At 43.3% G+C, this 20894-nt stretch overlaps 1 protein-coding gene across 1 annotated transcript in view; it reads right to left on the bottom strand.

Moving 5' to 3' along the window:
- Positions 1-3192: 3192 nt before the first annotated feature.
- Positions 3193-20894, bottom strand: part of npas1 (neuronal PAS domain protein 1) — a 35816-nt gene continuing 18114 nt past the window's right edge. The window contains exons 4-12 of the mRNA XM_041046535.1: positions 17828-17895; positions 15804-15893; positions 8232-8406; positions 7918-8030; positions 7227-7423; positions 6939-7045; positions 6543-6690; positions 4737-4856; positions 3193-4638 (exon numbers count right to left, since the gene is read on the bottom strand). Of these exons, the coding sequence (XP_040902469.1) occupies positions 3543-4638; positions 4737-4856; positions 6543-6690; positions 6939-7045; positions 7227-7423; positions 7918-8030; positions 8232-8406; positions 15804-15893; positions 17828-17895 (2114 nt within the window). The 3' untranslated portion in view covers positions 3193-3542. The remainder of the gene's footprint in view (positions 4639-4736; positions 4857-6542; positions 6691-6938; positions 7046-7226; positions 7424-7917; positions 8031-8231; positions 8407-15803; positions 15894-17827; positions 17896-20894) is intronic.

Raw genomic sequence — 20894 nt, 5'->3', positions numbered from 1 at the left:
TTGGGAAACAATGACAAAGGTGAAAATAGTGGAGGTAGTAGAGGAGGGATGGAGGAAAGAGAGAGTTGTTGAGGTGTAGTAAGCCCATGCAGGGTGGAAGCTGTCTGGGTGTCTTCCTCCATCCCTCACTCTATTATTCCTACCCATATTTTTACTCTTTCAAATGCATTTACATGTGCTAAGGTATTTCCCCTGGGAGCGCGACTCCAATTCAGGGGGTAAGATAAGCCATCAAAGTCAGTGACAGAGAGGGCGTATGGGTGACTCACTGACAGGCTGAGTAGAAGACAGTGAGGAGAGCTGCGATGACTTGTGCGCACACGCACACACATGCACTTTGACACAAATAGCGCACAATCATTTCAACTGTACAAGCAACGCCTTTGCTTTGCCATACAAAGACAGTACTCCACAAGAAAAGAAGAGATAAATAAGAAACCAGAGGTTATTTTGCCGCTCTGTTCACAGCACATCAGTGTACACACGCCCACTTATACAGTACATACGGTTTTGCACGTACAATGGCATTTTCTCCCCAACAACTGCTCTTGTTTAGTATGCGCTTCCTTTGGTCTTGAGGAGGAATGATCCTCACTCTAATGAACTAGGGCCTGCCACTTGAATGTAAAACAGGATTTAACCCGTCTTCAATGTCAGAGCCCCTCCCTGGGGCTGCTTCAGACAACACACACACACACACACTCACAAATTCATGGAGATGCACACACACAGACACACGAGCAAACCACCAATGTACACACACACACGGCGATGCATGCCCGCATATAGTTTTTTATAAGTGAGACACTCTCCATGTACTCCCTGCGCTTTTGTCTTCATCTCAGACCAATTTATGGCAAAGTCTTCATTGAATCAGACACACTCAGGTGATGACCTGCTTCATGCCAGGGTCGGTCTCACCTGCTCCACACTTTACTGTTTATTAAGGATCAATAGTATTAATGTGTTATATTGTGTAGCATAACTATTTGCAGTGACACAGACATTTTTTATGTTTATTCTACCACTGATTTGTTCCTTGTGTTTGTTACTCTTGGCTGTGTGTTTTATGAATATATGTGTCTCACACAATGAGAAACACATATATTGTTAAATACCTGAAAGGATGCATGTTAGTAACTTGTTAGATATTAAGACTAACAAATCTAGTGTATGCAAATGTAAGTGAAGAACAAACTTGTTGAACTTTTTGAATCACATGTGAAACCCCAATTAACTATAAAACAAAAAAATTGAACCATACCATTTAATCTATCATGATAGCTGAATTTATGTGTTGCACAAAAGCCAGAAAGAAACAACAAGGCCTTGAGTTGTGCTCCTCTACTGGAATATTTTATTGTTATTGTCATCTGTATCACTGTTTTTCTTTTTACATTTGTTCATTTTATTTGATGAGTGGGTGGAGTATTCACAAAGATGGCAGGATAACATTAGATTCACAGTGATGGGCAAGGGGTTAGCTATTTAATAAAAAAAAAAAACATACACACTTACGCACAAGCAAACCCACACACTCGCATTCATACGCACATATTATACCATTAAACACCCGAGAATATGTGCACTCACACATGTTGGTATGTGACAGCTACAGTATGGGTGTGTAGTGCACATCGGATCTGAACAATTAAAACGTTTTTCTTCCTTCTTTTCCAGAACATCTGAGATTTCCACATAAACTGAGCCCTCAGATCAGACAGTGAACCATAATCTTATATTGGGGGTGAAGACCTGTAACAAATTATATAAATCTAGGTGTGTTTTGATTGGTTTGAAGAACTTTATTTCAAAGTGCTAGAACTGTGTGATGTTTATTTCTGAGTGTTTATATCATTGATAACTATCGTTAAAAATGTGACTATCCTCGCAATTTGTTAATACTTTTGTCTGCATTTGGCAAAAAAAAGGGTCATATTTTCAAAGGTTAAATATTACATTTTGGAATGAAAACCAAATTGTTTGTGACTCACTCCAGTTTAAATAGGAGATGAAATATTCTGAGCACTAAACAAAACAAAAAAACTATTTTTTCTCCATATAAAAATGCTTTGTTTTTTACAGTCCTGAGAGGAATTCCAATCGGTCAGTGTGAAACAGAAATTTAAAGTGTTTTATATTTCCACTTTTTTAATTTAAAACTTTATTTCCAGTTGACTGAATTGAACTGAAACCAATGTCAGAATAATCCTGGTTATTTTTATTGACCTCCAATGGTCGCCTTTTAATGACCACATGTGGTCTGTTCATTTACCTGCCTTTTTAGATGAGACATTTATCCCCTCTACTACACTGTGGTCAGGCTATGATATTAGTGACCACTCTTGCATTGTTTTCTGTTTTAACAGGAACACACAGCGAGTGTTAAGTGATGAAGTGCTTTGAGTTCACACCGGAACAATTTTCCCGTAAGTGCTCAGAAAAACACAGAGGTTTAAATGATAATAAAACACTTCTGTCCGGCGCCATTTCCCCTCCTAAAAACATTTTCAGAAATATCACTTTTTTTAGAGAATAAAAAAAAAAGATTTTTGGATGATATTAGGCATCCAGTAAAACAATGTTATTTTGTCTGTCTAGACACATTTTTCACATCATTTTCCCATCTGTTTTATCTGGTTCAAAAATCAATACAAACCTTAAAAAGATAAGAAACAAAAATATGGCTTTCATACACAAACACAATCGCAGCATCATACAGAATGTACTATAATTAATACTCAGTTAAACAAAATTAACTTCCTAAAATCAAACAACAGAAATAGCATCTAGTCTGCATTGCATTTTCTTCCCTTATATATAATGGAATGTCTGGGACTACATTATTCATATTTTGTCCCAACAGTGTGCTTTAAGTATGGCTGATGAATACTTGAAAGGTTTTTTTTTTTTTTTGTTCTTTTTTTTACTATTTTGAATCTCAATACAAAAACACCAGAGGGCTGTCTCCATCTATTTTCACCTGGATCTCAGTGTCAGAGATGATTTGTATTATACTGCAATAATAAAAATTTAGATTCCAAAGTCACTTTCATTCCTACAGACATATGTCCATCTCTTTCTACTGTCTTTAGGGTTAATTGGGTTAATTGGGGTGACAGTGGAGAGGGTGTGAGCTGAGGGTTTTTATGGTTTTGTCTCTATATACAATATGGCTTCTCTGAGTGGAAGAGACACAGAAATCAACACAGTCATCTAGAGAAAGACACGGAGCAGAGTTCATTATTGTTGTAGAGAAGGAAAGTCTTGAGGGACAACCAATCAAAAGTTTCCATGCCCCGTTTTCTTTGAGGATCACTGTCACTTGTCCGCAGAAGGCAGACACAATAATTCCCTATGGCAGCGACTTGTCACATACTTTAAATCTCAGTTATTCAACTCATTGTCCAATTAGTAACGTCCTTAGAGGCTTAATGTCCTGCCACTTCTGTCTGTCCTGCCCTTTTCAATGTCTTTCTATTCTGTCACCCCGCTCCGTCCTTCATTTTTATCTTCTCCTCTCACCTCCTCCCTTTTGACTCTCAGTCCTCCTCCGAGCCTGCAGCCCCCCTCAGTCCATTCATACAGAAGGGCAGGCCGGAGGAGAAAGGGCTGTCAGATGGGGAGAAACCACTGAAGGGTGGCAGGCCAGCCAGCCGCTGTAGGTGGGGGAAGAAGGCCGGTGGGGGTCCCTTGTGGTGGTCTGAGCGTAGCTGGAGGCCATCGCTGTGTCCCGCACTGTGGTGATGGGAGGGAGGCAGCTCAGGTGGAGCGTAGCGGATAGTGCTGGGGGCATAGAGGCTCTGAGGGCCCTGTGGGCCGAGGGCAAGGGGGTGGAAGAGGACCCGCCCGGCAGCGCCGCCTGCAGCCAGTCTCTGGAGCAGCTCAAAGTCAGGACCGCTACCTGCCCCGCCGCTGCCACCACTGCCCCGACTGACCACTCCTGATATAGCCCTCTCCTCGCGGGGCAGCGGGGAGGACACAGACATGGCGGGAGACAAAGCAGGGGATGGGGGTGTGAACAGACCTTTTGGAGGGGCTTCACTGCTGGAAGAGGAGTCAGGGATCGGGGTGGTAGGGCTGTCTCCGTTGAGACTGCTGGAAGGTGTGTGTGCATGTGAAGGTTGGGGCTGTGTGGTGTGTGTGGTGGAGGTTTGCGTGTGTGACCCCCAGCGCCCCCCGGTGGTCAGGGAGTCATGTTCAGTCTTGATGCTGGGGTTGCCAGACAGGGGAGATGGGGTCACTACACTCTTCAGCTGCTGGATCACAGCCCGGCCGTTGTGCGCCCTCCCCCCTCTCTCCCCACTAGTCGGGGTGTCTCGTCCCCTACTCTGTTTACCTCCTCCCCCACCATCTTCCTGTTTCAATCTGTCGCCTTCTGCCCCCTGGTCCCATTCAGTTTCTTCCTCCTCCTCCCCCTCACTTTCGCTCGCCAGGTCTGAGGAGGCTGACACACTCTCCTCAGCATGACGGAGCTCCTCCAGTCTGCGACGGGTTTCGGGAGGAGCACCCTCAGGGTCGGACCTCAGCAGGCGCTTCCTCCTGTCCTCTGATTGGATGGCAGCAGCAGTAAATTTCTCTCTGCCTTTAGTGTCGGGGTCACTCTTCCCCACTGAGCTCTTTACTGGCTGTGAGCCTAAGGAGTAAGGGGGATTTTTATGAGAAGAAGACACATAGGCAGGTGTTTCTGTGTGTCAGTGGGCATCATGGGAAGGTAGTAATGTAATGTATGTAGCGTCCTACCTCGAGTCTGTGGGGAGCTGTCGGTGGGAGAGGAGCTAACTCTAAGTCTCTCTGCTCTTACGCTCTCTGGTAGCTGCAGTAGATCCAGGGGAGTGTCGGGCAACTCTGTTCGACTGGATGGATAGATGTGAAAATTGAAAAAGGAGAAAGAAAGGGAGGGAGAAAAGGTGGACGTATACCCAAATGATCATCTACCACTTAAAGCCACTTACAGCCTTAAAAAAACACTAGTGCCATGCTGATTTCAGTGAATACTTAGAGATGGAAACAACATATAATCAGCCTAATGACAACCTCCAATAGCCAAACTGCCTCACACCCTTCTAACCTCCACCTATCACACACCCAGTCCTCCAAACAACAGCCTTACAACACATACACAAGCACTGACACATGCAAACAGACACATAGGCAGGCCCCGCCCTTTAAGACACACACACAGAAAAAAAAAACACACACACACTGTGCCCCACTCAGCAGCCCACCTATGCAGAGTTAAGCCTAGACAAGGAGGAGGCTGTTGGAGAAGTTAATGAGCTCTTGTAATTACAGCACTAATTAACTAAAACACCATTCAGCCCCAAAATTCTGACATCCATTTGTTGTAATTATATAGCTTCAGTCCAATTAGCATTGAAATTCAGCCTACTCCTCTTGTTTTTGTCTGACTGCTCTGTCGCTGCGCACACATTTTTATGTTCTGTGTTTATGCATGCTGGTGTGTGTGCGTGTATAATGTGTGCATGTATCTTCTGAGTATATTTGCACCAGTGTCTGAGTGAATACATGTGCGCGTATGCAAGAGGGGAATAAGGGAAAAGCACACTTTGCAGAGGTTACCTGCAGTTGCTGTGTCTGTGTAGAAAATAAATAAAGCCTTAAACAAAAGTAATATGACGTTAAGACACTGAGGGTAATTTGAACTTATACACAAACCAAGAGCACGCACACTTAAATTTTCCGTAATCAGTTTCAAAGCCTTATCATAAAATTGTACCTGCCAACACAGAGAAATGACATTAAAAAACTGCTGTTTACATACAGCTGAAGGACATTACAGTAGAGGTGAAACTACTGAACTCTCTGAAAGAGCAATGACATTTAGTCTGGATAGATAAAATTTTATTATACTATGGATAATAAAGGAAATAAATTGAACATCTGACTGGCCAGTAAAAAAAAGGAAAGAAAGTCTAAAAACTAGGCTGCCCATGATAAAGTTATGCAAAGTGTAAGCTTATTAAAACTCTGGGTTATGCCTTATTATTGAACTACTTTGAAAAAATGTAAGAATTTGCTGTATGCTGATGATAGTTGTAGTAATTAGAAAAATTGTAAGCAGTAACGTAAAGAGGATTCACTGACTATATCTGTATTCAGGGGAATGAAAAAAAGAAAAAAGAAATTCATTTAAAATCTATAAAACATAATTTGACAATGAGTAACACCTTTGAGTTATCTTAAACTTAAATAGTAAAATAATTATATATTATATAAATAAATAATAACTTAATAAAATACAATTTTAGCTATCTTCAATAGTTACATAAAAATTTAATACACCTATTAACTTTAATAGGCTCTGGTAATGTTCTTTGCTTTGATGTCACTATTTTGAAAGTATCCTCATCAGTTTTCTCATATGTTGGAGGAAGTGAAACTGTTCCAGTAATCCTCTGCATTTCATCATCTATCCCTTCAAAGGATCTCTGTACACAGCATGGTGCCTGCACATATAAAGTGCGTTCATGTCAGAAGTCCCGGAGAGCAGACTGTGGCTCTGCTGTGGTTGCACTGACCTCAGGACATAGTTGACCCAGATGACGTTGCGTTCGTGGGGGGCTTTGTGGTTGATGGAGACAGTGGCAGTGGACTGGATCCACAGGTAGCCTCCTCTCCTCTGGAGCCAACGATAATAACCTGTCACTACCTGTCCTTTCCTCAGCACTGTGAGAATACCGGTCGAAGGCGGAAAGAGAGGATGTACAACATGCAGAGAGAGGAGAGAGGAAGGACAGAGAAGAAGACTGTTCGTGGTTTGGCAGTTCATGATGATGGCAGCAGAGGGCGCCGATCACAACAGGACTGAATGAGATTTCAACAGGCTCTCCTAGCCCTCAAGTTCAGACAATGTATAGAATGAAGAGGGTGGGGATTAATTTCAAATACAACATGTGCCTATGGACGTGACTCACAGTCCTCGTGGCTTTGCCGAAGGTTTTCCAGGTCTTCTACATGGATGAAGTGATAACAGGTATGTCCCACTACCTCTGCTGGGGTCAGATCCATATACTCTGAGATCCTATAAAGAAAAGCCAAAAAAAAAAAAAGTAACAAACGCATTCGTCTTCTAAATAGAAGCAGAAGAGTCTTCTTAAACTGGCAGGATGCTAAACCAACTACTCATGAAAAAAATAACCTTAACACATTTTAAAAATTTGCAGTGACATTCCTCTGACATTATCCATACACAAAACCCTTACCTGTTCTCACAATATGTGACCTGCAGGTCCATGTTCACTCGGAAGACAAACATGTGGCTTTCCATGCGGACTTCATTCAGCGTGGAGGGTGGGAGTGTGTGCGCCAGTGCAACCAAACCCATCGGTCGACGCACTGAACGCGTGGAGCCCGGCACAAGAGCAGGACGGCAGCGGATTCGTCCCGTCACATGGATTACCTGACAAACAGAAGACAACAGTATGCACACAAGGCCATTTTGACAGGATAAAATGAGAATATGGTGGAATTTTAATTGGTTGATGCACTGCAGGATGAAGAAAATAACTGTACGAATAAGACGAACTCTATATAAATATAACCTGTTTGTCTCTATAGCTAAAATATAATGTTCACCAATATACAGTTCACATAAAAACAATACAAAGTCATATTCTCAGCTAAAGAATACAGCAGCACCGGTGTTACAGCAGCGAGTGCAGTAAACTGTCTGTGTTACGTGCAGCAGTCCAGTGTGAAATAAGGTCACAGTCATAAAACACACTGAAAACGACCACCTTGACAGTGCTATGAAACACTGGCAGCACAAAACAAAATGACAAGGGTCTGCTTGTTATTTTACCAGCCCAGGAACAAGCAGGTGAATACTAAAGTATGCATAATTCAAGGTATGTGTTCAAATGATGATAAATTCTTTTCTCAGACATTCAGTACCTTGTAGCCAGAAGACTTGACATGCAGGCCTCTTTTAGTGAGCGTGGACTTCATGCGGATAAAGAAGCCGCGGTCAGGAGGGTCGTCAGCAGGAGAAAGGGGACTAGATGGAGCTGCTGAGGATGAAGAGAAGGAGAAGAGGTAAAACAAAAATATCCATCCAGCAAAATTTGTCAGAAATTCTTTTTTTTTTTTTTTTTGTTTTTGTGGTTTTCATGATGCAAACTGAATTCAGTGAATGTAATGAAAATAATTGTCTTTTTCCTTATATTTCTTTCAGTCTTCTCTTTATAGATTGACAGTATAATCAGTACCAGGCTCAGGGGTACCAGCTAGGGAGGAGGTGGATGCAGAGCTGGAAGCGCTCTCAGGGGCTGTGTGGCAGCCGGCCTCGGCCCTCAGATGCGGCCTGATTCCCAGCCGCTCGGCCATCTCGACGTGGTCCGCTGGGTGGATATAGTCGAACACACTGCTGCCGGTCAGCTCCACCTGAGGAGAAACACATACGCTGATCAAAAACAGAAGCTTAGAGCACAAATACCTACACATGAGCAAGTGCACACACACACACACACACACACAGGAAAAATCAATAGACGTTATGACAGGAAAATGAAAGCGCTGCTCTGGGTTACAACTCAACAAGGAGTGTGGAGGTTGTAAGACATTCCCACACACACACACACACGCATACATTTAAGTCCTGTCCCAGAGGACCAAGTGACTACAGTATTACACAAATAAAACCAGGGGAGATAAAAATCAATTGTATTTGCTGATTAAAAACAGGTGAACTCCAAGTATCTCCAAAGGTCACATTACTATTCTTCTTCCTATTCCCCGTGTCCCTCCCTGCTCCTTCATTCAGTTACAGTCTATCCCAGCAGGCATAAAGAGCAGTGCAACAGCTCTATATGATCCTATCATCATAATGCATCATAGTCGCATGTTTAATCATTTAAAAGTAATAATGGCACTGCTCTTGCATGGCATCCATAAAAGCAGCACAATTGGAGCAGGTGTGATTCCATCTGAAGCTATATAAATGAGTGTGTGTGTGTGTGTGTGTATGTGTGTGTGTGTGTGTGGGGGGGGGGGGGGGGGGGGGGGGGGCAGAAAAGGAGTAGAGACAGCATGCATGCTTACACACATGTATGCAGCTTCTATTACATCTGTGAATGAGTGTGCGTATCTGTGCATGCGTGTGCCAATACCATTCCATCTGATAAAGCCGTGGCTGCAGCAGCCTCACACCCTTGTCTGTAGGACACAGCCATTTATTACCGGATTAGAGCCATTTACTGCAGGCTTTATGGGAGCTTCAGCAGGCCCTCAAGGACATCACAGCCGGGGAGATGAAGAAGGGGAAGGTGGGAGCGGAGGAATGAGAGCAATGCACGTTGAGTGAACAGAGAGGGGTAAAGATGGAGGAAACCCCACCGGGTGAGGGAGGATAAGAGAAGGGATAGAGGCTCTTAGTCCCAGACATGCTGGGCTTAATCTCTTGAGGGATGCCCTGTTTTTTGGGGGGATTTTGCCACCTGCAATGAAGATATTATTAAATACTAAATCTGATAGGCACAGTATGGAGTAATTTTCCTACATATTGAAAAAATATGCTACTATCAGACTTTGAAAACAAGTGGAAATAGTTATCTACTGACCTATGTACCTATTCTGGTAAACATTTAGGCATTTTAAAGACCGTCATTCACGTTTCAAAGATATTTTTGTCATTTTTTTCTTTATCTGGTTGTGACAGTAGAGATAAAAACAATAAATATAGGGAACAAGAGGTGAACAGGATCCAAAAAAAAGGATCTTGGATGTAAACCAACTGAAGACGTTACAGTCATATCACATACTTCTTAACTACTGGGCCACTGGGCAAACATAATACAATAATGCAAAAATACAAGTTTACAGGACAAGTTTTAAAGGCCACACCAGTTCAAATACTGAACATGATATGCACATGAAATGTATGGTCAAAATGCATGTAATGGTTTAAAGACATGTGTTATGAAATTATTTTCTAGTATAATTTCTCTTTTCTCATCCTGTAAAGCTATATAAATATTTTTAATGTCTTCTCTTCGTTTGGGAATGTTACAGATATGTATTAAGTCAAGTTTGTGTAAGATGAGATTGAAAACTCTTAGTTGTTTACACATCCTGCAGCTGTGGAGCAACATTATCATTTGGAGTTGATGTAAGACCAACAGCGTCTCTCTTTTAGCTCTGTTTTTGGTCTCTACTGGCTCCTGAGGTAAATATCTGGGTCTAGAGCTGCTTAATACTCCACTATGTTCACCAGCTACACTCTAAAAGTGTCTGCCTGCCGTTCGGTGCTGAACCCATGGAGCTTTTTCCACTGACAACAGCTTCCCGCGGTGCCGGTAAGTTAAGCTATGAGAGCGGTGAGAGTGAACCAAAACAGGAAAATTGTGTACTGAAACTTGAAATGGAACTCCTTAAAGACTTCGTGGGAGCTGTAGATTCAAGTGATAATTCTCTGTAGGTTCATCACCATAAGTGGCATCTTTCACATTTCAGATTGTCATTTAATCCATTGTTATTATAAAAATAACAATTATATCGACATTAAGTTGTTCTGACAGTTATTACAATGAATTAAAGTTGATGTGATTTCAGGAAAAAGAAGAAAATTAGCACTGCAACTCTCAAACAAAAGAAGAAAAACTAAGCTGGATTTATAGTAGTTTAAATGCACTGGTCCGTATTATTTAAGGTCCTGAAAATACATTTGTATTAAAGGGGCTAGATGGAAAGCTTAAGCTTATAAGTGTTTTTTTTTCTGATCCCTCTTCTCTTCACTCTGCAGATATAACATCAGCAGTGTAATTACTAGGTGCTGGATTTTTCTGCCGCATTCCTTTTGATTCTGACATCAAAACTGACTCGTTCATTATTGTTTAAAAATTAAGAGTTCACATCTATGCATTAAGAAGCTGGATATCTGACAAGTAAATTGACTGGGATTGGTTTCTAAAACTCTGGATGAACCTTGCTTTGGGCATCATTTATTACTGATTATATACCAAGATATCTGTGTCTGTTTGTCTGTCTATCTATCTGGGGTTAAAGTGTCTGCATTTCATAAATAGCAATTTTTCTGCAAAGGGAATTCTTGTCATTTTTAAACAAGGACTAAATTTACCTCTGCTCTGAACACTGGACCAGCCATCTGAAAGAGACACAATCCCATGGCCCTGTGGTATTGGAAAACAAGGTAGAGAGACAAACAGGTCCTTATGGGCTTTATCGGTCTTAAGACCTATCCGAATAATATCACTCCATCACAGGCAGGAGGGAGGGAGTGAAAAAAGATCAGATAGAAATGAGAAGATGAGAAAGAGAAGGAGCGATTGAGAGGATGAGTCAGGCTCAGACATAAAAACAGGTATAGAATGTGGCGCGAAGGGAGACGTGAGGAGAGACCGAGATCATTCAAATCTCTCTGAGTGTGTGTGTGTGCACCTCTGTGTGTGAGTGTTTGTGTTTGTTGGTGCGTGTTTGTGCGTATGGAAGCGCACGGCATGCCTCTGTTTCTCTGCGTATGCGACTAGACTGTCTGTTTTTGTGTCTCCGTGCGTTATTGTGTGTCACTGTTTGTGTGAGTAGTTGTCTGTCAGTGCATCTGCGTGAACCTGTGTGTGTGTGTGGAGACATGCACGTACATGTATGTATGGTGGTGTGGTGGGGATAGGGGGAGGAAGGAGGAGGGCAGCGAGCAGGGGAAGGAGAGACATGATATAAATAATAGCAGGGGGCTTTAATATGTATGAGGCATCCGGGCAGTGGTCCACAACACACTCTCAGCCCTCAGCCCTCACTGACTGATGGGAGAGGAGAGAGAGAGGGAGGGAGGGGGAGAGGAGGGGAGGGGGAGCGGGGGCTGCATACTAACCATTCCCAGATCAATTCTCTCCTCCTTCAATCTACCATCCTTCCTCCCTTCTCTTTACCCCATTTATCCCTTTCTTTTTTCCTCCCAGCTCCTACTCTTAGTTCTCCATCCTTTCCATCTCTCCTCCCTCCGATTCTTCATTTTCTCCAGCCTTTGTCTCCACTTCCACTACTCCATCCATCCTTCTCTAGCCACCTCTGCTCCCTCTCCCCCTCATCTGATATGTGGCGTTCCCAGGTTTATCCCCGTGTTTCCGGCCTGGAGACCCGGTGAGAAGAAAAATTATACCTGCAGGCGCCAGGGGAGTGGGCGGCAGGCTGTGCCCTTGGTCAAGGTGTCTGACCTGGGCTAAGCCGGCTAAGCAACCCCCCTGTCTGGGGAGCAGCCCAGGGTGTAAGCCAGGGCAGAGGGGTCAGACAGGGAGGACAGGAGATGGCAGGGCAGGGGCGGTCCACAGGGGCGACATGCCCTCTAAAACAAACCACAAGTTACACTTTTTCACGTAGAACATCATTTGTTTGTCTGTCCTTCCTCTCTCCCCTGTGTCCGCCTCCACTAGCCAACAAAGTCTATCGAAGTGTTTTAGTCCTCTCCATCCCACCTTTCCTTTCTCTCTTTTTGTGTGTTTTTCTTTCCCATCATTTGTGTCCATAAACACACTATATGCTCTCTCTCATCATATATCCTCCAACTCTATCTGCCCTTTCTGGCTGGCATAAACCTCTTCCATCCCCGCCCACCCCCATCTTTTCAGGGAAGGTAAACGTGGCGTTGTATGTTCAAGGTTTTGAACGTAATCTTCGATCATAAATAATTTCATTAGAATGCTGATGGCTTAGGCCCTGTTTGAGTAGATGCGATGGGTTAGGCCATCTGCTCAGCTGATAAGAACAGCTCTGTTTTATTAGCATCTCCACCAAAGCCTCGGCTGCCTTGTTTACCTAGGCAATCCCAAGGCGAATTTCATTCCTACTGCACATTTAAACTCTATTTACACACTCAGACTCTCTCTCTCTCCTCCTTACCACTGTCTCTCTTTCTCTCCCTCATTGCTCTCCTTTATTTTCTTTCTCTTTCGTAATTGTCTGTCTGGTTCTCTTTATTTCTCTCTGTATCTTCCTCTTTGTTCTGTCCTCTAGCTTCCACAACTCTGTCTTATTGTTTTGGCTGTTTGTCTTTTCATTTTTTTTGCCCTTATATTTTTTAATCTGTACATGTGAGTGTACATGTGTTTATTATCCATGTATGTGTCTTTGCAAAGTCAAGACCCAAGAAACTCTGGTCCTAGTCTTACACACCTATTGACTTCACGTCAGCTTAAAGGATAGGTTTGGATTTTTTTTCAAGTCTGACATACATAATACAACACTCGCATGCCCATATGTTATAGGTCGCTGTATTCATTCTTCCTTTCCACATTACCTGTGAAGCAATCTCTTTCTAATGTGACTCCAGTGTTAAGCTGTATTTACAGTTCTGCACCTATGTCAGGGCATATGATTCCACATGGAGACTGCAAGAAGTGCGATCAGGCCCCACTGGGTGTGTGTTTTCTTCTACAAGTTTCTTATGCTGATGGAGAGACTGTTGGTAGTGAACATAAAATTAAAGAGTAACTTAATACCCCCTGAAGATCTTGTTTTTGCTGAGGTTAAACAGGCTTAAAACTTTAAACCAAACAGGACATAATAACACTGCTTTCAGCCTGGTGTTTGCTTTTTTTGGCAACAGACATCTACAGTGCATTCAGAAGGTATTCAGACCCCTTCCGTTTTTTTTTTTTCAAATTTTGCTATGATGCAGTCTTATGCTAAAATAGTTCATTATTTCCCCCTCATCAGTTTTTCTCTCTTGTAATTTTCTGTTTTTTTAATCATTACGGTACCTTGTAATGACAAAGCAAAAACAGAATTTTGCAAAATTATTAAAAAGGAAAAACTGAAATGTGGATTTAGGGATTTTCTGCCATTCTTCTCTGCAGATTCTCTCAAGTTCTGCCAGGCTTGATGGTCATTTTAAGGTCATTCTCCAGAGATGTTAGACTGGGTTCAAGTCAGGGCTCTGGCTAGGCCACTCGAGGACATTCACAGAGTTGTCCCTGAGCCACTCCTGCATTGTCTTAACTGTATGATTGAACCTTAGTGAACATTCGCGCTCTGGACCAGGTTTTCCTGAAGCATATTTTCTGTGCATTGCTCCATTCAGCTTCTCCTCAACCCTGACCAGTCTCCCTGCCGCTGATAAACACCCCAACACCATGATGCTGCCTCCACCATGCTTCACCACTGGCAAGATACTGTGTAGGTACCTGGTATCCTACAGACGTGGCGCTTAGAACTGAGGCCAAACAATTCAGTCTTGGTTTCATCAGACCACAGAACCTTGGTCTCTCATGAGTGTCATAGCAAAGGGTTTGAATATTTCAGATTTTCCTTTTTTAATAAATTTACAAAACTTTCTAAAATTCTGGTTTCGCTTTGTCATCATGGGACACTGAGTGTAGATTGATGAGGGAAAAAAATGAATTTAATTGATTTTAGCAACATGACAACATGTAACAAAGAGGAGGGGTCTGAGCATGCAGTAAACCTGCATGCTGTGATCTCTGCTCTCTAGAGGAGAATGGACAAAAGCCACTGTGGGTATAGAATTAAGGAACCATACGGCCTGTATAGTATATACATGTACAATACATCTACCTGATGGTGCACTGGTACCATCAATGATTGAAGTGCAAGGTATAGGTCTATAGGAAACCTATGTTGTCGATCTCTATGACAGGTCTCCCCTGTGATAATCCCTCGTTCCAAGTATAAATAAAGCACAAGGGAAAGGGCACACAATCCACAGTCTTTATTCTGTGCAAAAATACATTCTAAAGCTCAGCTGAAAATAACATGAGGTTTCAGTAGCTGAGTTGTCCTGAGAATACTCAAGTTCACTTGGACCTATAATATCTGCTTCATGTCCTGGAATCAAATCCGACTGTGGCTGCCAGGAAGCGCTGTCCATATTATATCTATACATTACAGTTATTTCATATTAAATGACAAACTTTGGCAGATACCCACTTGACTTGTCTGCTCTACACTACTATGAATTTTTACAAAAAGTGAGGATTGTGTATTTTGCTCTCCATCAATCATGGCGTAGTCTTGTCGGGAAGGGACTGCTTCAGAGTCAGAAAAGACGGGGGGCATGGTTACAGTGACCGGTTGCCTTTTCAATGTGCATATGGCATGTGAGTATTGTACTAAGACAGAGAGCAGAAATTCTCAAACTTTAACGTAGACTTTCAATCACAGCAAATTTCCACATTTAAAAAAAGAAAATACTGGATTAGTTCTGTTATTGTGGCACCAACTTCCCTCTTTCTCTCTCATGCTGTACCGATTCTTCTTACTTCGAAACATCTCTCTCTTATCACACCTCTCCTCCTTTCCTCCCCCTCTCTTTCTCTCTCCGGCTGTCTCTATCTATCTTCCCATCCCCCTTGGTGTTTTTCCCCCTCCCTACAATCAATGTGGCTTTTAAGATGCCTATCGATTTGTTCCCCTAGACAGGCCCAGCGCGCTGGGGCGACACTTTGATTGCTGGGCCAGTAATTACTGTTATTATTTATGCATCTGGGCAAAATGGCAGGACTTAACATTCACAGTACAAGAGGCCACAGGCAATCAACAGAGGTGAGCACCTGGAGAGGGAGAGAGGGCGGTGGAGAGAGGTAGAGACAGCGTAGCATTGCCCCCGTGAGAGTTGCACTCCAGAGATGAGCGCAAAGAGTGCAGTCAAAGATATTCACACACACAAACACACACACACACTCATGGGAGAGGATATGAAAGCGTAAGCAGAGGATAGGCACATGTGTGCAAACGCACTTGTATACAAAGGATTATTCTAGTGCGCACGTGTGTGTGTGTGTGTGTGTGTGTGTGCAATGAGGCTGTCTTACCTGTGAGAGTCCCAGGTAGATAGAAACTGTCTCTGAGATGTAGAGGAACCGTCCCTCCTGACTGACCACGAACACAAAGCCATCCAAAGACTGCGTACATAAAAAAAAAAAACACACACACACCGCACACACCGACAAACACACATAAAGGCAAACAGAAACAAGACAGACAAATTAGAGCAATTAGTGTGTATCGAACAAATTACAATGAGCTAGAGAACAAACAACCCGTCACCCCTCGGCCTCTTCTCTTCTCTCAATTCACAAGTGCACTCATACACACACACGCGCTCACACGTACACACAGGCATGCATAAATGCGAACAGACATGAAACAACTCCCATAGATGCAAGCTGCAGCTACACACAACAGCTGTCAACAAGACCTGCATTACTAAACACACAGAGAGCAGCACAGAGACAAAAATGCCACATGTGCACACATACGCATGCGAGCGCGCACACACACACACACACACACACACACACAGTCAGACATTTAGACAAACACATACAAACATACATAAGCAAATAGAGCAACAAGAGATGAGAAAGTGAGCTTATAGGCTAGAGCTGTTTCAATCAAGTGTATTAAAGTGTGCTAAAGCTTCACCCCGTATCTCTGACCACACACACATGTAAACACACACTCCCAGACACCAGTACAGACACAGACACAGACAGAACCAGAGTCATTACAGCCTGCAGTGATTCTAATGAGAAGTGAAAGGTATACAGCCAGCCCATTAGAGAGGACTGCTTCAGAGAATAATATTAATCGTCATAACAAGCATCCTGAGCCGACACAGCCTCAGTCTCTCTCTCTCTCTCACACACACACACACACACGCACACACACACACACACACAGAGACCAGGGCCACTTTGCTCTAGAAGAATGATTGCTATTTTGGCGGCCCAGTGCTTAAAGTGGCAGTGGTAATTTATGCAACTGACACATCCAGTATGCAAATGTGTGGCCTGGGTGTGGGGCGTCGTGTGTCGTGGCGAGGAGAAACCAGCCGCCTGAATGTCGGAGAACTAAAGTGCAATTATCAGGCTATTACGGCAGGAGGACGGCTGGGAGGGAAGAATCATACAGTTTTTCTGGAGCGTTAATTTGATTTCTATCAGCACCGTTCCCTAAGCCTCCCTTCCTCTTTAAAATGCCGGAGGAGAGCAGACATATGTAACGCTTCTTTGTTTTACCACAGCCCTCACTTCTAAATTCTCAGCCTCTACTCCCTCATCTTTTTTCTCTCTCTACCTGTTCCCACTCCTACCTGTTTCCTACTTAATCCTTCCACGTTTTTCTTTATCCCTCTCTCCTCTGGTTTCTCTCCCAACCATTTTTTTTCCTCCCTCAGCCTCCTCCTAGTCTAAAGTACAATCTGCAGTGTTACCTTCTTTGCACTTCCTCTGAGTCTTTGTCTCTACATCCCGCATTTCGTTATCCCCGCAGCCCTCCTGCCCCAGAATCCCCCTCAGGCTCCATTCATCTGTCAGTGCAAAAGGGATGCATTCTTTGGCAGCCAACGATATCGTCCGAGCCTCTGAGGTTTATGAGGTGCGTGTGTCTGTGTGTCCATGTGTGTGCATGTGTTAGGAGTTTGCTTGGCAATGTAAGTCACAGATCGAGGGAGGGAAGATTTCAGCCGATACAAACTGTGGCAAAATGCAATCGCTTGTGAGACAAATGTGCTCGTCTGTCAAAGAAAACGCTTGATCAAACTGACCTTGTGATCCATTGTGACAAGCAAAAGTTTCCTTACAAAAACATTCAAGTCTAGATGTCCAAGGAAACCATGTATAGATTTTAAACTTTTAAGATAAACTGAAGGTTCAATGGATTGAGTAAATTTACAAACCTACTAGGTAGGCTGAGAAATTCAGACACTTTTTTTTCTCGCCAATCAACTGCATTGAATATTATGTCATATACATAATATAAACATGTGTAGTTGCATGTTGTCATTGTAATTATTAAAAAGGATGAACAAGGGTGTGGATGGTGTGGTCATTACCTGCAATAGGTGCGCCCCTAGGTGCTGCTCAAACATGTCAGTAGCCAGAGAATGAGATGGTCGTCTTACTGCAAAGAGAAAGAAGACAAACACACATCAGATGCAGAATGACATCAGCGTTAACTGTTGATACTTTCTCTATAAAGCTGATTTTTTTTTTTTGTCATAGTGGGAAAAACACAGGTGTTACTAGTAATGTTAAGCATGGCTCTGCTCTGTTCAGGTGTCCCAGTAAGGCATGACAGTGTGACAGGGAACCAGCGTACACAACACCTGGACGCTGAAACTGAGGCAGCTAAATGGAATTCAGCCATTAATCATTTGATCATTTACACCGGTGGTTTTCCTGCTGTGACATGTCAAAATGTCTTCCATAAAGAAAACCTACAATGCCGACAAACATCCATCTTTGAAAGTTTGGTCAGCTATAGCCATTGTGAAACGTCTGTTTCAAGCTTCCTGGCCTCTCTTGTTATGAGACACCAATTTTGTCTCACCACTTTGAGAAAAGATTCCAGACAGTATTAGTCAAAGTAGCACAAACTGTGGAAGCCACTCATTTCCCCTCACACTTAGCTAAAGTATTCAGCAATATCAGTGAAAGAATCCTGCTAGTGTATAGACTAACTGGCATGTAATGACAGTTCTTAGAGGCAACTTTGGGGTTTAAGACGTGGCCTAGTTTGAGTCCCACTGTGGACCTTTGTTACATGTTGTTCCCCAACTCTCTCTCCTCGGATTGTCTGTCATCTGTCAACTCACTAACTGAAGCATAAAATGCTGCAAGAAACACTTGTCTGACTTGTTTGTATCCCTTCCACTTTGAATGAAAAAGTGTAAGAAAAATTGCAGCATGAAAAGTGATGTATCCTGCAAAATGTGTGGTTTCTTTTATCATAAAGTTAAGCTCACTTTTCCAGAGGAGGAAATAACTACAAGAGGTGAAAAAAAACTCCAAAAAAAGCCGTGTATTGCAATACTGTGGACATTTACAGTGACTTGAAGGATCAGGAAGGTGATATTAATAAACTTGACAGTTACTAGACTTTTTAGTTAATAGATTTAGTTAATAAATCTATGTCAGATTTGTAAATATGACTTGTTCACTGTGAAGTTTTGTAATAATGTTGCATCTCTGTAATGTCTTTGAATCTGAACTGAACCGAAAAGTGAAACTTGAAGCAATCATGTCTGATAAACAGAAAAATCGACCAAAACGGCTGTGTGTCTAAGACAACTGAGCATAAGGAGGGGTGCTTTGTGACGCACACCACTCAATCACCGACAGACACGCAAACAAACACACACACACACGCTCATAGTGTCTGCATCGCCACTCTTAATGCATCCCAAACACAAGCTATCAGAGCTGCTTCAGTGCCAAAGTGGTGCTGTTTACCAAGGCAATTACAATCCAAATAGAGTTGGAGGTGGTTAGGTAGGGGAGGGTGTGTGTGTGTGTGTGTGTTGGGGGGGGGGGGGGGGGTTGAAGATAGGTATGAGAGGAGCCGAGAGGGTACGGCAGGGAAAATGAGAAAACACTAAGGAAGGTGAGAGTGATCACTTTCTCCTAAGCAAACGCAGGCACGAGGGGCTGCAGTGACGTGGAAGATTAATTTAGCAATCAGCCATATTTACTGTTTTATGTCAAAAAGAGGGTGTGATGGTGTGTGTGTGTGCACCTGTGAGTGTGTGATTGCAAAAGTGAGGATCATATGTGAGCACTAATCTCACTCCAACAGGGCTGCTTTTGAACACAATGTTCCCTATACGGCAGAGACTAACTCTGTTTGTGCGTATACGAAATGTGTGATTGTACAAGAGCATATGAATGTGTGCATGTGTGTGAGTCTGTGTGCGTGACTTTAAGGATCATCGGATATCTGTGTGTGTGTGTGTGTGTTGCTGCAAGGCTGAGGGAAATCAATACACGTTATGACAGGAAAATGAAAGCGCTGCTCTGGGTTACAACCGAACACAGAGGGAGGGTCAGAACACACACACACACACACACACACACACACACACACACACACACACACACACACACACACACACACACACACACACACACACACACACACACACACACATATTGCCCAGCTGCCTGCTTGTGATGTGGGTTCGGTGAATAGAAGAGGGAGGCATTCCATTAGAGCAATAGAGAGACACACACACACACACACACACACACACACACTTTAGGAATACACACACCAATGAATTCTCATGTACTGACTACTCAGCGGCAACATGCCCTCCGATTAAACAACACAAATACCCGCGCGCACACACAACCTCACACACACACATAAATACAGAGTTGCCGGACAAAGCCACAGTGGCATTGTGAGATTGGGGTCCCCCTGTGTGACAGAGTGTGAATATAAATAAGGCAAGTCCATTCAGGGCTATGAAAGGGGGTCTGGTGCTGGGACCCTTCAGCCTAGCCAGTTGCTGCCTGGAGGGGGATGGGGAGCCCATCTCGCTCTCTGCCTGCCTGTCAGGCTCCCTTGTGGGGCTGCGATGGAGCTGCATCACTGGGGAGCCTGGAGGAAGCAACCCCCATCGTGACCATATGAGAATGAATGAAAGGATACACACACACACACAAACACACACACACACAGTGATGTTAATATGTTTTGTGATTGCTGCAAGAATGAAAAGCAACGCACACAGAGTGTGTGTGTCCTGAGTTTCGTGCCACAGATCCCTGGAGGAGTGAAGGTGATGGTGGGCGATCAGTAGTGCTGAGTAGTGTCAGCGGGGCAAAGGAAACGTTGGATGTGACATGAGGCCAGGAGGGCTGACGGATGAGCTTACGCATGCACGCACGCACACACGCATGCACACACACCCACACACAGACACACACACAAATACACAGAGGACCATTTATTAAAGACTGCCAGGGTACAATAGGGCGGCCAGGAAACCCAAACACTGGACCTGGTGTGTGTGTGTTAGTGTGTGTGGACACATGCACGAACGTGTGCACATGTGAAGAGAGAGTGTCTCACAGCGGTGTTCGTATCTCACCCTGAGAACAAAGATCCTTCTGTAG

The sequence above is a fragment of the Toxotes jaculatrix genome, chromosome 9 (genome assembly GCF_017976425.1).
Source record: "Toxotes jaculatrix isolate fToxJac2 chromosome 9, fToxJac2.pri, whole genome shotgun sequence".
NCBI lineage: Eukaryota > Metazoa > Chordata > Actinopteri > Toxotidae > Toxotes > Toxotes jaculatrix.
Note: the sequence above shows the minus strand (reverse complement) of the source record. Positions and strands in the feature narration are given on the sequence as shown.